Consider the following 16,374-nt stretch of genomic DNA (forward strand, 5'->3'; position numbering starts at 1 on the left):
TACTTTCGAAAAAATTTTAATTTTGAAGGAATTAGTATCAATGAAAAAATGAGAACGACATATTCAAGTAACAGAAACAACGTTGGGAAAGCCCGTGTAACATAGCATTAGTAAATTGTTAGTTGACCAACATGGTAAGGTAATAAAGTGATAGCATTTCAGGAACTTTTAAATAACGCTTTTAGTAAAGAAAACAAGGAACAGAAACACGACAAACAACGAGAATGTATAAGATCGAGATTAGACAAGGATTAGCGCATTAGTGAAGACCGTATACTTTGGATTTTCCATCAACGATTTCATCAATGGCCTTCGTGCGCTCAGGACTACCACGCGGTGTTCGAAGCAGATCCTGAAAAATGATGACACTTAGGTTGACTTTGTGACCGCTGCAGTTATAAGCTTTTTGACTACGGTTATGGCTCCTACAATACTTTCAGCATTGACCTGTATTTTGACCAATGGAGCGCAGTTCGAATTTTTTATAGCCTGATGCATGGAACCACAAAACTACGTCTCTCGCTCAGAAACGACTCACGACTATTCCTCACTATCAAGACAGCACCGACTTACAAATACTAACTTTAGAAAAGAAAATTAAGGCAACAATGCGTGCGAGCTATTCACAGTGACATATCTACAACTTAACGTAACTAGTTAACTTGGTAACAAGTAAAGTTTTTAAGTAATAGATCAAACTAAAGTTAACCTGAATATGCTGCACAAGGAGATCAATTGCGACATCATTTTCTCCACCTCTCGGAATTATGACATCCGCCCACTTCTTAGTCGGCAAGCAGAATTCCTCAAATGCGGGTTTCACCTGAAGCAAGACTCGGTCTTTGTGCTAGTGTGAAAAAGCGAACATGAAGCAAATAGACTGCAATATTCTACGTCATATAGCAAAACACTGATAAGCGTTGTATAGCATTTAAATGTGGTTCTGTAGAGTTGTAAGAAAAACTGAAACCATAAGTTTTAGGAAGATTCAAATCTACTTCGTATGAATTTTCTTAAAATCTTCAACTTTACTCTTCAAAAGTTCATCAAACGAACAGAATCTACCAGACTTTCTGCAGTATCCACGAAGGAAGTAATTTGCACCATTTCCAACTCAATATGGAAGATGTATTACACAAGTCTAGAAATACTTCCTACGTTACGCTACATAAAGTAAGACCAAAGCAGGTTTCTTGAGGTCTGAGCCATTAAAGAGAATTGGTTGATTTGGTAATTACGGTAATGGTAATTACCTTTGCTGACCAATTATCGATTTTTGTCAAAGTTCGTTGCAGTGGCCTTCTTTATATTTTCGGAAATTGTCATATATAAGGCTTAGTCAGCCTGAATCCGCCATTCATTTGCGAACGGCAAAATTGAGTGCTGCTACATTGCAGGCTCTTCGTGGTTCAACTCCAACGACTATGCGGCCGGAACTTGCAAAGAACTCCAACGAAGAATTTGACGAATGGGTTGCTATGGAATGAGCGACCGTCCTCAAACTGTGGAAATCCCGTAGAGTAACGAAGCAGACGAACACGAATGGTGAAGATGCGTGTTGGAAATTCGAATGTTACAAACGCCAGTGTAAGATAATTATTGAACGACGTAATTGCTAAATTAATCAACCCTGTTTAGTTGCTCAAACCTCAAGAAACCTGCATATGTACCCATAACAATCACTTTTTTGAAGTAACCCCTTCCCCAGTAACCAGTAAGCTCCTCTTTCCCCAATATAAATTCAATAATACCACGTGTTCTTAAATATACGCACCTTCTTGGTGTACTGTGCAAGAACAATGGAAAGTGGTCTTTTTCGTTCTACAGTATCACGTCGTACTGAAAAAAGCGTCTTTAGGAGAAAAAAGAACTAAAAAAACAAAGAGAGCGATAAAAAGAGCGAAAGCACGTAGATGTATCGAATGAAGCACAGAAAGTCCAAATCTTGCTCACCTCGACGTGCAAGACGTATGTCTGCATCAGCGTCGACGAAAAGTTTCATAGCAAACTTATTCCTTAGGCGAACGTCATAGAAAATGAGAATTCCTTCCACAATTATAACGTCGGCAGGCTCAAGATGCATTGTCCCTTTTCTGAAATCAAAAGAAGCAAACTTTTTGCTCACTGAAAGCAGTATCGATTATCAGAGATCGGTCCGTCATCATGTTCAGAAATTGCGCTACACACTGTGACGATGTTGATGACAAGAAGGTGAGAGGCTGCGCGATAGTTGTGAGGAATGATTACAACAACGTGGAGGAATTTGGCCCAACATCATCCAGATGCCTCTTTTACGAATATGGGAAAGCAGAGAATGCGACACTGGACGTAAGAACCTACACACCCGCGGAACTCGCTGAAGACAACAATGAGGGCACCTCTAATGAACCCAATGTGTTGATGTATGTAATATTAAGACAACAGATGTTCATTGTCGGAACCTAGGCGAATGTGAAGACGAAACTCGCACAACAATCCATTGTGCTAGGAAAACGGTACTCCCTTTCGGAAGAGCGGTAACAGTCCGGTCGATCTGGTAAACAGACGGGTCTCAGCATTGCTTTCAGTTTAAGAAGAATCATCGAAGCCACCCGCTTAGGAAATATGGATCAATCACCTTAATACCTGACGAGCAATGCAAGCGAGAGATGAGAATCCTCAATCTTCAGCTCTACTTCGTTTGACGAGGAACATTCATCAGCACCATCAGCCTTCGAACTCGAGCACGCCCAACATATGCGGTCAATGAGGAACCACCGACCAAATTTCTTGGTTTGTGTATGAAGTTCAAATCATGAAGGATGAAAAGGAAAAAGCGGATTTCCTCCTGACTGAACAAAAGGTGACCAGGTGATCATCGTCAGGAGAGTAATTGAAATGCAGCGGTACTTGAAGTCAATGCAGATAGCTTTCCTGGAATCCGCCTTCGACTCTGCTCATAGAGGCCGTGTTTTTAATGCGCTTTAAAGCAGATGGAATATCAAAAGTGTTCACACCCAAAATTGTTAAATAAAAAACTATTGCATCGAACATCATCACAACATGCGAACATCAGCTGGATACATCATCTTTTGAAGTGTTGACACGAGCAAGACAAATGACAAAGCCATTCCTGCTCAACTTTGGAATCGAGGATATCATGCGAAAATCATCCAAATAATGTCTTACTGATATCGTCTCAGCAGAGTACCCTTGTTCCGATTTTTTAGTACACAGACACTATTGTTATATTCGCGGAAGGCGGTGTGGGAGCACAACGAGGTGTCAACCGTATATCGAAGCTAGTTCCAGCCGATATGGTACGTTCTGATACCCACTGATAACTGTAAGCAGCTGTGAGCCTCTTCGAGACCTTCAATGGAGATCGGGGTTAACGCCTTTCCATCGCACACGAAGTCGAATTGTGCGAATCCATCTATCTGCTATTCGCTCCATCATGACATGTAGATCGGAGACTTGGGCAACAAGAATCACAGTGAGGGCGAAAGTCGTCTTCAAGAAAAAGAAATGCTTAGACAGTTACTTGGTTACTTTTGGCCTAGATATAATAAAAACCTATGCCATAATAAAAACTTTTACGGCGAATCGATGGTGGGAAGCAACAACATCTTGCTCCGCAGTAAAAAAAAAACACCATGGAAAATCACCAAATTGATTGATTCTAGGCAAGCACCTGGCTCGTGAAGGCAGAGTACAGCTCAATGACGACAGGCCTAAGCGAAGATTCGGGCATTCGCGTCTGGCTGATAACATCAGCTGACTTAAGTCAAGTAATTCAAGTCATGAGTTATCAACAGTCATCCATATTGTCTTCCTCGTGAAACAGTAGGCCGTTAGCATTAGTTGACAGAAGCTACTATTCTTCGATGTTATATGTTTTGAGGATGGGAAGCATTCGCAGAGTTCTCTTAGGCTGCCCGCAGAGTTCACACACGCGCGGGCGTCCCCGCCAGCACGGGTCTGTGTTTGATGCTTATTCAGCGTTCACAACAATGCGCTCAATAACCATCAAGGGCAGACTCGTGCGGGAGGAGGCGGGCAGCTATGAACTCTGCGGGCAGCCTTAACTTCGTTCATGTTACGTACAAAAGGTCAATTGGCACGAGAGACGCGTGTCAACGGCAAAAGGCAAAGAAGGAATATCAATTCGACGATTGAAATTGCACTCTTGCATACAGCCGGCGCAAAACGTGTTCTAATGAGATGACGCGTTACAGCCTTTGCGAAAGCGGGCTTCATTGAACACGACAAGCTCCTCGAAGCTCTTTTTGATCGTTCCTGGTAGTTTCTAGTTAATTTTTCGTATAACGGTGCTTGGATGGTATTAAGTAGTTAAAGCACTCATCTACTAATCGTTACTGCTAAGCCGACGTCCTAAAGGCACTATCAAGGTTTTAGTTAGTAGAGATTGCATCCCTGCCGCATCTTTTTCGCCTAACTGTGCACGTCTAATGTTCTTCATGGCAGTATTCGTGGCAAAACCTCATAATCCGACTATGTAGAATATTATATTACACGGAAAAGTCGGTAGAAAGCCAATCGCAGACAGATGTTTTAGAGATACCCTGGCAGCAGAACAAACTATTAAACTAGAAAAGGATTTACCTAGGATTACAATCACGAAGGATGCGAATAGTGCATAATTACCCGAGGAAATGGGGCAGAAATATAACCCAAACCAAATAAACTATAGAGCGCTCCAAGAGCGAAGCAAACAGCATAACTAACGGAAAAGAATATTAGCAAGACTGCTTAACCCTATTCATATAATACCTTCTTGAACAATAAAAAAACTCCTACTACTCTTACTACTCTGAACTCAACAAAATCGGCCAATCCAAACATGAAGTACCATCCTAAAATTCGTCCGAAATACAAAGTGGATGAATGAGGATAATCCATAATATAACAAGCCAGCACTACCAAGAAAGATTTTACCAATAGATGCGAAGGTGCGAAGTATAGCCAACAAAAAAGGTATGACATTGCAAGAGCAACTTACCTCGTACTGGTCAGGAAATCATACTTTGGGATCGTCACTGCTTTACCCAGCTCCAACTGAGATATTGTATCAGTTAGTTTGTCAAAGTCGAAGGCAGCTTCAAAGAAAGATTGTAATAAACAGACAATAGCGTGGAAAACTGCAATTTGGATCGTTCTTCTGAGGATTTCACCGTCATGCTATGAGATGAGGTAAGATGTAGTTCGAGGGGTGAACTAGGGGGCACTCAGTGGCGCCTTTATTTCTGAAAGAAAATAACCAGATCAATCGGGCCCTAAGATCCAAGCATTAGTTTTGGAGGATCTATGACATGTAAGCTAAAGTTATTAAGAGAAAAAAGTAAGGTAGAGCATCCACAAATAAGGGCACCACTGAGTGCCGCCCACCCTAACTACATTTTCCCCTGAGATGTAGGATGAAAAGATAAACACGTCTACTTCTATTCAGCATAGTAGGGGTTCGCATACAAAAATGAAGAGCTAATTGTACAAAATTAGAAAAAAAAGGCGCATGCTAAACATAGGCTATCAACAAAATATAGGTAAACTAACATGGATGGTCAAAATCATACTCTCCGACAGCAGCTTTCGCTCGCTCATCAGCATCTAGTTCTTTGTAGAATGACTCCATTGGGATAGTGATGACCTAGGAATAGAAACTTCAGGTGCACAGTATGGTAACAGATGTCTTGTTTAATGTTCACATATAAGAATGAAGACAGACCTGTTTGTTTCTGCCTTGATTCAGCGTTTCCAAGCGCTCCATTATTTTCTCTGTCACCAGAGACTGAAATATGCACTTTGGATTCGGAATAATCAGTTCTTTCTCATTTTCTGCCATCTTTCATAGCTACTCAGAATTGAAGTAAAACGAGATGATGGATATCAAACGTATTGATTAACAGCATGCACTTTTTTCCATAGCATCAATAACAAAGACCAACTTATTCTCTGCATTACAACCAAATAACATTTAGGTTGTTCGTAGTGCAATGTTAAAGTAAAAATTACAATTCTATTCTACAGCTTGATTTGATCTAATAAATGATTCAAAACAGTACAGTTTTGAGCGACAGCTGTACGGCCCACATTCACAGACAACAGAATGTAGCACTCGCGAAAAAATCTGATTCGATTACAGAACCGATGTGATCATTTGAATTGCTTCATTACACAATGAATTCCCAACTACAAAGCTAGGGTGGTTGCTGCTTGGGACGAAACTGTAGTAAAAAAAAGGAAAAAAAAACTCCGAAAAACTGGAATATTAAAAATAGAGAATTCTTAAAATAGAGCGGTCAAAGAAACGAGAAATGAAAAATTAGTGAAGAACAGGGTCATAAGCGGAGTCGACTTCCAATAGTTTGGAAGCTGAACTAGAAAGGTTGCTTTGTTGATAAGTTGCACTAATTTAGGTGATAAGTCACCCAACGAATTCAAGAATTGCGCGGATGTGAATCAAATCACTCAACTTGGAACTAAAACAAGAAATTGTCGCTGTTCTCCAGTCTCGAAGACTGCAAAGGCATGGGTGAGTATACCAGAACCTTTCACAAATCACCTGCCTTTTCCGTGTCACAATCACACAAAAGCTCCGCTATTCTCATGCATTCTCAAAAGTTGAAGAAGTGAAGTGTTTTCAAAAGTATGCTGCATGCGAAAGAAGTGGATAAAATTACACAAAGGCCAAATAAACTAATGAGAAGTTAGTAGATAGAAAAACGTAGGAACGGCACTATTTTAAAGAACATAAAACAGCAAACCTTCCCTGATGCAGGTCCACCCGCAACACCGATGATACATGGCAAACGTACTTTGCCCATATATACTTAAGTTTCTGAAAGCAGAATGTAGAAGAACATCTAAATGTTTCCAGGCAACAAGAAAGAACGGTGTTGATTCTTCAAGGTTGACTCTTACTAATTTTGGAACAGAATGATGAAGAATGGAATAAAATGATAACGGAACTCAGTCACATATCTGCACACACCTTTAAAATATAATTTCTACAGGACGAGAGGAAAAAGGACACTTAATCCCCTGGTCCTCAGGAGTCGTTCGCACCAACGAAATCAACACAAAATAATTATTTCTATGAGTTTTATGTTTTTGTCTATCACAAGAAGGAACATACGAAAAAAAAAACTCGGGACAAACCCACGGCTTCTGCCGAATGTGTTAAAACGATTGAGCCACAATGCCTTTCTGTACACACTTTCTCTCGCCTATTGAAGTGCTAACCTGGATCTTTTTGCTGGAAAGCCGACTTGAAATCTGGACTTCACAACGACTGGCGCAGATTCAAAGATAATCTGAGTTGTTGTCTTATAATGGTGAATGGGAGCAATAAGGATTTTTATTGGATTCTCTGAGACACGTAATTACCTAAATTACCTAAATCCACCTCTTTGCTATACTGCTTTAAAGAGTTTCAGAATTTAGTTCTCTCAAGGTCTCCAGGCATTCAGCTGAAAAATTATTCCAGGTACACTGTGTTAAGCACGCTATTGTGATGACACACAGCTGCTATTCTTCTCACGTCCAAGATAGGAATCTGCATCGAAACTGACTTTTAATTGCGAAGAAAAATTCGCTATGAATTCAGAGTCGTCCAGCGATTGCTCATTCGTGAAGGAAAGCATTACGCAGCAACTCTTTATTACAGTTCAACATCTCCTGCAATGTATAGTTGGGTCAAAATGACATTAAGCACAGACCGTTACGTAAGTGACCGCGCTCGGAAGCGGTGCGGTCGAGACAGCGGTTGGAATCGAGGTGGGACCATGGCGAACTGCAGAGGTGAGTGGCGGCAGTAAGGTCCTCACGCGATCCCAACCGCTACGCCCCACCGCTCCGCTTCGAGCGCAGCCGCTTGCGCAAATATCCGTGCTTCATTTCGTATTGACCCGACGAAATGCGGTTGTCAGACGAGCCTCGAACATCGCTGTCAGAAATCGACCACCGATGAAAGATCATCGAGTTGTCGTGAAGTATAGTCCTTCCGTCACCGTTACTCGTAACGGCGATGCTCCATACCTGCTATGAAACTTCGTCAATATTGAGCCTTATGTAAGGAATGGAAGACAGACATGGCGCTTGAGAAAACCAATCCTCCAAAGAAAAGTCAGTGGGCGAACCGTTTCGACCGATAACAGTTGGAAAACCTTCCTGCGATGCGGTCGTCAATATTCCTTGACTGTAGCTGGCGAAGGTGGAGAACCGCACTCTTCGTCGTTGCGTCCCATCATCGGCGAAATCCAAACCGACATTCATCGCTACACGTCCGCAATCGATACATATAGAAATCGAAGTTGCGAAGAAAGAATGGAAGATGCTAGACTTCATCAAATACACAACCTAGGAGAGGGTCTCCGCACAAAAATCCTATCTGGAATCTCTCACAAGCAGGACAAGTGGGCGCAAAACGAAAACAGCAAATGTTTGTCCCGCTGTCTTTCGAACATTGTATGGTTTACTTCTAAAAGAGAATAAATAAGGATTTCCTCTCTCCAATAATAAGACTGGCTTGCCAAGAACTTCTGATTAAGAGATTTATTTTCTACCTTCTTGCTGTTAAAAGCAGTGACCCTTTCTTTGGCATCAGCTAGCACCTGCACAAGCACTGGGGTTCTTGGCCAGCGAACTCCTCTCCTTGCGGCCACTTCCGAACATCACCTTAACGTCTCTCGCAATGCCTCCAGTGTGTGATACGTCGTCGCAAGTGGTACGAATGACCTAGACCAAGCAAAAAATACCTACACTCTCCGTAAAAATTCCTATCCTACCGGTCTTCACATTAGCCCATCTCTCGTACGTTCTATGAAGAAATGGGCCTGATTCATTGGTGGACGATCCAGGGAGAGTTATGGCCAAATTCAGCGTCCAAAAGAACAATTTTACCGGAGATTTTAAAAGTGCACACTGTGTTGTACGCGTTGCAGCGGGTCCTCAGTGAGCGCGAACACTGACCGTCTCAACGGACTACCCAAGCCCTATCGGTGCTATTTTTCTGTGCTTCTGATCGTTTCTTGTCCTTTTCTCGTGCAGTAAAGGATGTGTGAGATTACGGGATCTCAACAAACCCATTCTTATTGGTTTTGTTGTTTGTTCCGCTGTTAGGACGCTCCTAAGCTCCTGGTCTGTGGACAATGAAATTCTCCTACATTTCTTTGAGTGGATGTGGATGATTAGAGTTTTTTCCTTTATAATTACAGTAGTAAGATCCTAGAAATCAAATAACAAGGACGCCAGTAATGCATAATTACACGACAAGGTGGAAACAGAAATACTCCTACAAACTGAAGTCTTTAAAGAGACACTCTGTAGGAATTGTTAAACTAGCAGAAGAAGATTTTTCTAAGACTAAAGCAACGAATAATAGTGATCGTGCACAATCACACTAGAAAATCAAGGAGAAGTCCAACCCCTATAGCAAAATATCAGAGGGGTTCTAGAAGAAAAGCAAATGGGGAAGTGGTGAAAGAAGTCCTTGAGGAGAATACCCAAAATTATCGACGTACTATTATTTGGAAAAATGAACGAAAAACATCGAAAACAGAAAGGACCGCGTCACCCCGATTCAGCTCGTTCGACTAAAACGCTTCGCCGCAACGCGGGTCCAGCAGCATATGTAGCTGTGTCGCAGGCCTATGTGAACGTGGCACGGAATGCATTTGTCGGTCCCCGTCGGATTTGAGCACATTCGGAGTCCATTGGAGTACGATAGTGTGTACGACAAGACTGACAGTAGATGATTCGTACGATGTGGCATCGGAAAAATCGCTGGTTTCCACATCAAAACTTGCCCAATGATTTCATTCGTGTTACGTGATGTGCACGTTCCATACTGCGGTTTGCGCGCGTCTCGAGGTTTGCGTTTCGTCGTCCCCATTTCACGTACGGCACCGCCGCACCTTTCCCAGTTGAAGCAGGAATCCATTAGGGTGGCGGTTTTGTTTTCTTTTTGTTCTGCAATTTTCGAAACTTTTGATATTTACTAAGCAATATGAACAATATACTCGTTCATGACAACACGCAAAGAATGAGAATAGTCGGCGTAAGGCGAGTTTCCTTTATTTTTCTTGTTTAGGTGCACCGTTGGTGTAAAAAAAAGAAAAATAAGTAAGACGTTGTACCGCATTCCATGGAGGGTGGTCAGTGGCGCGCACGACCAGTTCCTCGGAGCTGTGCTCTGGTTAGTTATTAGTTCTCATGGTTTTTTCTAAAGAATAATGTGTGTGTAGGATTATGAGATCTTAGCAAAATTCTTTTCATTACCTGCTCTGTGTCTTGTTCCTACGACGCTTTTGAGATCTTTGAGATTTAAGGACTTAGTTTTCGTCCGACATTTTAAATTTTGCGCGATTAACATCCTTTATTATCCTAATGCTAAAAAATGTCTCGCCAGCTCAGTAGTTTCCTCTGATGGCATCTCCTCAGAGGCTTCATTTTGTAGGAACTGGATATCTGCCCCACTTTCCGTGTAACCATTTGCTATCCTTCTAGTGGGGATATTGGGATTTCACAATACCTACGACTACAAGAATCAAATAGATGCATATCAAATCAAGGAATACCGAGTCATACACGATTTGAAAAGAATGGGACAGAGATCAAATCCTTACAAGCAATGGCCTTAGATAGATCCTAGGAGCAAAAGTAACAGCTAATCCAATGGAAAATGACTTTGGTAAGATCACGTATGATGAAAAAGGTAGGAGAACACCGAGGAGCTTGTGGTCAACCTTGGAAACCAAGAAGACCAGAACTCCCCGAAGAAGAAGTGGTCGCGTTCCGTTCCGCGGAGATGCACCACTTCTTCGGAGTGCAATGCGTTCCAGAGCACCCCTCCACCAAGGACGCGATGGCTCAACCCGTTACAAAATGTTTCACACCAAGTATACCTGAACTAAGATTCGCAACAAATAGTTGAGATATTGGTTTTTAACTGATTTTTTGAGCTGTAGCCAAGATTGTTATTGATCTTCTTGTTCCGACCTCGGAACACGATAGTTTATAATTTAATGTTTGTTGCCATACTATCCCCTCCTTGCCGACCATATAGCAAGGAGGCGGCGCGCTTGTATCATATAATGTTGCTTTTGTACTAGCCGGAGCAGGCCGGCAATTTATTCTGTGCTCTTAGTTTCATTACTTCTTTTTGATAAACATTACCACTGAATCACCGTTTTCTTTCTTGGGTATAAAATCCCAAATTATCGTGAGCCATCACAACTCACGCGCAAAATTTTCTGTTATTAAACAACAGCTAACGTTTCGGCGTTATTAACTTCGTCAGAGCCTGGAAAATCAGAGCCATTAGTGATTTATCCTTTCAAGCGCCTCATCACCTTACAGAAAGCATCCAAACGGTATTCAAAGTCAAACAGCAACACACTGGCTAGTACTTACCTCATTAGCTAGACTTGGTCACGCAACAGACCACCACGTACCACACCTATGAGTCACAAGGGTTTTATGTAGGGACCTCACGGCCCGCCCCGTAGATCAAAACCCGCATAGGTCTTGATATGGGGATAGCTCGTTTGTGATAGCAATGCATTCATCCTTCTTGTTCATTTTTGGACTTTTGGCGGTGATCCAAAGCGCCTCTAGTGTTCTGCGTGCTGTGATCTCGGACTCGTAGGATAATATACTAACTTGTACCTCTACTTCGGAGTTTGGATGACATATTCTACGGTGTGCTCCGAGTGGGGTGAAGATTTTAGATTTTGCGAGTCCATCTAGATGCTCCTTGACCCTAATACACAGTGGACGTCCCGTTTCCCCAATATAATCGTCGCCGCACAGCCTGCACGTGATGCGATATACTACTCCTGATCGTGATATGCAATCACCCTCTCTGACATACGGCAAACCACGCAGCTGGGAGTTGTTGAGATACTGTTTATAAAATATCTAAGGCGTGGTAAAGATTGCCGCAATATGAGATGGGAGGCCTTTTGTTGTACTTTCAGAACACGGAGCACGTTTTTTTTTGTACAGAAAGTATCCATTACCTCTTAGCGTAACGGCCGCACATTTCACTGGTTTCAAATAAACCATCATAAAAAGAAACCGATGGTGATATAGATACAAATAGATAATGTACATCCGCAGCTAGTTTTCGCACTGCTTGCACGATACCATTTATTTTTTGCGACGAAAGGAACGACACCGACTGACAGGAAACGACTTCATTTCGAAGAAGACTAAAATGTGTACCAGTAGGTGGCTGCTAAAAACTTGGGAAAGGCAGACACCTCGAAAAGTCTCAAAGTAGGAGGTTTTAACTATACAATACTTTTTTCATGTAGTAGTAGAGTAAATATATAATATACATAGAAGATTTATATTAGTATAGTAGTACTAGGGATTTACATTCCTATCCATTAGAAATAAACAAATGCATCACGCAGCCGAAATACATATTCATCTGTTTTAGTGCTAGAAATGTTTCTCCGACGAGCGGACAAGTCACGAAATGCTATTGCAGTGAATTCGCGTCAGAATATCAACAAAACAAGAGGACATTAACAAGAACATCAGCAAAGGGAGTCTGGTCAGCTATTTTTGATCTACTGCATCAAGTAATCAGTCAGTTCTGCTCTTTCGTCGATCTAGGCATCTACTTCTGGATGGCCGCAATGAAGCCCATCCTTGCAGCAGGTTGTTAATAAGTGCCGATTGCAGATAAGAGCGTCTGCATGATATTGACTAATTTATTCAGCGAACACCGCCGTGCGCTGGACTCACTTCAGAAAGAACCCTTACAGAGCTATCAGGCTTGAGATGTTTACATTTTTCAATTCACATAAACAGGCAAGTCTAAGCAATACTAATCTTCTTCATTTTCTGAACCAGAAAGCATGAATTCCTGCTTATTCTTTACACTAGGTCTGCAAAGTGCTCCCGAGGTGGTTTTGACGATGAAAAAATCTTTCGAATATGATTTTTTCACCACTCAATATAATAAGGCCAAGCTGAAGTCTTTTTGATAACTGAACGTGGCATAAACTCTTCAAGAAACTGACAACTATTTTGGCGCACGGAAACATTAGAACGCAATTAGGATTGGCGAGAAGATGGAAGCCATAATGCTACGAAACATACAGAGGAATGGATTTTGGAAGGTATAAATACCGAGGAGGACGAGTTTTATTTCAATGGTGGCGTGAAAATACCACGTGTGTGAGAACAGATCGATCGGTCGTCACTCGGCTGACTGATGATGACGTCGACAATAAAAAGAAAATTGAAAATACAACATAAATCCTAACTTATTTCCGGGTAATGAAAGTTCAAAAGAATTTAAAACATATGGGCTCGCTTCATCGCCGTGCAAACGAACAGAGATTTTCCGGCGCCCTCCGAAACTGCTGCGTCGCTGCCCATTCTATGTGTGAACTATGTCTAGTGCTCTCCAATCAACTCTATGTGTTGCGTGAACCAGCTATCCGACTCGACCCTCCTGTCCATCGCGTTGTTCGCGTGCGATATGAGTTGATTGTGACCTTCCTCTGGACTTCTTGTTTTGGAAGATTCTCATACATTATTTTTTGTTCCTACGTATACGAGAGCCGCAATAGGGCGTCGCAACGGTTTAAACTTCAGAAATGACGACACGAAACTTCTTATCGAAACAAAGATGAGGTGATACTCGGCAGGTAAGAAGAGTTTTCTCGCAAACCTAACTAAATCGCAGCTGTATGACTGATTTCGAGCTTACGATGAGCCAATGTTCAGGTCACGTCACATTTCGCGATGTCGGACCATTTAGGTCATCATCTTTCGTGTGACGAGTCAACAATTTCACGAACCCGTATGTCATTGTAAACCGCGTTAACCATAAACGTAAGCTTCCCCCACAATTTCTGAATTAGCGCAGCTGTTACACCCGGCAGTGTACAAATAAAGGATTGTTTGGGTCTCGTGGAATTCTGTTTTTCGTGGAGAACACGCAACATCAGGGAATGTTCATTGTATGTCGCAAATAGTGAAATCTACTCCGATGAACTCAACATACTTAGTTCAGAGGAGACTTGAATAGAAATATGAGTTTATTGAAAGATTGTTCTGCTGTAAGGACGATTTTTCGGCGTTTTTATAATGTGCTTAGGAAATAGAGGTTGGACCTCTTTCGCACAACTAAGAAATGTCAGCCAAACTTATACCGCTCGGTTTCCAAGAAGGTTTCAGCATACAGACCGGGCTGAATCTCAAACTGGGTGACCACAACGCGTTTGCCGTAACGCACGCTCCTCTACCTGACACATGCTCTCTTTTATCTCGACCATGTTCTTGATGAAGGCGTATCCCGGTTGTCGAAGATGTTTGCGCTAAGTGAAACCGAGGACTTGCGCGTTTATGGTGAATTGAAGGCGACATAGCACAAAATTGACGATGTTGGGATCTGTTCAGGAAAAGATAACGTTAGGAGTTAGGGTAGATTACGAGCAAGGTCGTGTTCACGTCTACTTACTCCTGTCGTTCTGAAAAAAGGCGTGGGAGAGGTGACGTGCTGCGTCTGCGAGCGAGCGGACTATGATCAGTGAGGGTGTCCCAGAAGGCTGTTCAGGTAGAACCAACGATTAGGGTGCCGAGGGAACCATCGCGTATACAAAGGTGATATTATAAGGTGCCGCGCAGGAAAATTCATACAGGGAGGCCGTTCCCCACGCGTATTTTTTTTGCAGGACGATTAGGGGGAATTGAGCGTGAACGCGCCGACACTCGTAACTTGTACCACTGACCCCATCTTTTCCTGAAAAGGTCCCAACATCGTCAATAGTATGCTGATTTTGAAAATGCTAATAATTCACGCTTTATATTGTTTCCTTGAAATTAAATTAAACTTAATTAGAAATTTTGATCCAGAAATACCAGTAGAACCTTATGCATAAAGACGGTTGGAGGTTTGCATGGGTGAATGGAACACTACGCTGCAGATCTTTGTCTTCCCATTCGTCCCTTACCACTTCAACATATATAAGGCGTCCAGTGACAGCTAAGGAAGCACTTATGACGTCACATTGTTGAGGAAATGATGGCTTCCTAATAATTTCACTCACTCGCAATTTCCACACATCCTAGTCAATCACTCATATGAAATCACGAGGCATCTATAGTCTGATCAAAACGACATGAAACTGCGAATTTGCGTATGCGCTCGAAACGGCGCGGTTGAGGCACCAGTTGGAAACGAGGTGGGACCATCGGAAACTGCAGCTATGGATGATGCCAGCAAGCGTTCCAGTACGCTCCTAACCGCTACGCTCCACCGCACCGCCTCGAGAGAACTCGTGTACGCCATTGCACCGCCATTGCACCATTTGACCCTATTATACCACTTGTGAATTTGGGAGAGAAGTCTCTAGAAATTTTATGCCCAAGATTCATCAATGCAGGCATTTTTGTGTAGTAGTGACGCTGAATGTCTTCAGCCTTCAATAGGTTACTATGATGTGCTTTCGATTAGGAAGAACAGAGAGAACAAGAAATGTGTATCAAGAAAAAGAAAACGTGTGGTAGGATCAAAACCACATGAAGCACGGTGTAGCTCCGGCACCAAAGGGGCGCTTTGGAGAAAGGGGTTGGAATCGACGTGAGACTATCGCGAATCACTGCGAAGAACGGTGTTAGCAAAGGTCCTCCTTGGATTGTAGCCGCCACGCTCTGCCACATCGCTTCGAGCGCGGCTATTTACGCAGCTGCACCATGCATTGACCCTACTATACGTTCGTTTTCTTTTACACACAGACATTCACGTCAACCGTAATATTTATGATAAGAGTTCGTAAAACAAGCTGGCTGGATTAGAAGTCCATTCACGTCATAAAACTGACTATTAAATTGGCTTTTTCCTTCATATCTTTCTTAAACCCAGGCTCTTAAATACAATTTAACCAATAGAAGGAGTAACGGGGCTATTGTGCATTCTTTTCCAATTTTCGTTGGCCTTAGATTCACACGTGTTCCATAACGGCTTATTTCAGCATTCTGGAAAGGGAATACCCGAAAAGTGGAATATTGGCATAGAAGTGTGTGCTGTTTTAAATCTTTTTTGACGAACATTATGGGATGGACTTCTTTCAGAAACATGTTTGTAATTCCCAGGAATTAAAATTATGAGCGAACGTTGAAAGTCAAACTCAGATTAGTTTAAAAGGGAACCTTAAAAAGAACTTTCCAGAACATTGGACTATCAAAGATACAACTATCTTCGTATACATGGAGAAACAAAGCATTCACTTCGGTTGATTATATCCCCAAAGCTCAGTAATTCTCTCAGAAATTTACTGAAGGACTTTATTCTGTGGCTAGTCAATTCTTTTGCCAACAAAGCACCAGCAGTGTATTGAAGCAAAGATTTTT

General features: G+C 42.1%; 3 protein-coding genes across 4 annotated transcripts; 2 read left to right on the forward strand and 1 right to left on the reverse strand.

The window, feature by feature from the left end:
- Positions 1-259: 259 nt before the first annotated feature.
- RB195_015565 (uncharacterized protein) lies at positions 260-6,824 on the reverse strand (the record flags this gene model as incomplete). The annotated part of the gene is made up of 8 exons (XM_064206331.1): positions 260-352; positions 710-823; positions 1,775-1,839; positions 1,954-2,093; positions 5,003-5,099; positions 5,554-5,647; positions 5,726-5,788; positions 6,765-6,824. 8 exons carry the CDS (start codon positions 6,822-6,824, stop codon positions 260-262), a joined length of 726 nt encoding a protein of 241 aa, XP_064062212.1.
- A 2,844-nt stretch (positions 6,825-9,668) lies between these two features.
- Positions 9,669-13,836, forward strand: RB195_015566 (uncharacterized protein; the record flags this gene model as incomplete). 2 transcript variants are annotated; one of them, XM_064206333.1, is made up of 6 exons in its annotated part: positions 9,669-9,730; positions 10,091-10,195; positions 12,497-12,669; positions 12,731-12,826; positions 13,654-13,667; positions 13,747-13,836. In XM_064206333.1, 6 exons carry the CDS (start codon positions 9,669-9,671, stop codon positions 13,834-13,836), a joined length of 540 nt encoding a protein of 179 aa, XP_064062213.1. The 2 variants fall into 2 exon arrangements, with proteins under 2 accessions (XP_064062213.1, XP_064062214.1); XM_064206332.1 differs by lacking the exons at positions 9,669-9,730; positions 10,091-10,195 and adding an exon at positions 12,218-12,279 and having other exon boundaries at positions 12,446-12,669.
- On the forward strand, positions 13,710-16,361 carry RB195_015567 (uncharacterized protein; the record flags this gene model as incomplete). Its single annotated transcript, XM_064206334.1, has 2 exons — positions 13,710-13,780; positions 16,193-16,361. The coding sequence occupies 2 exons, from the start codon at positions 13,710-13,712 to the stop codon at positions 16,359-16,361; spliced, it is 240 nt and encodes a 79-aa protein (XP_064062215.1).
- Between the last annotated feature and the right edge of the window lie 13 nt (positions 16,362-16,374).

The sequence above is a fragment of the Necator americanus genome, chromosome V (genome assembly GCF_031761385.1).
Source record: "Necator americanus strain Aroian chromosome V, whole genome shotgun sequence".
Taxonomy (NCBI): Eukaryota; Metazoa; Nematoda; class Chromadorea; order Rhabditida; family Ancylostomatidae; genus Necator; species Necator americanus.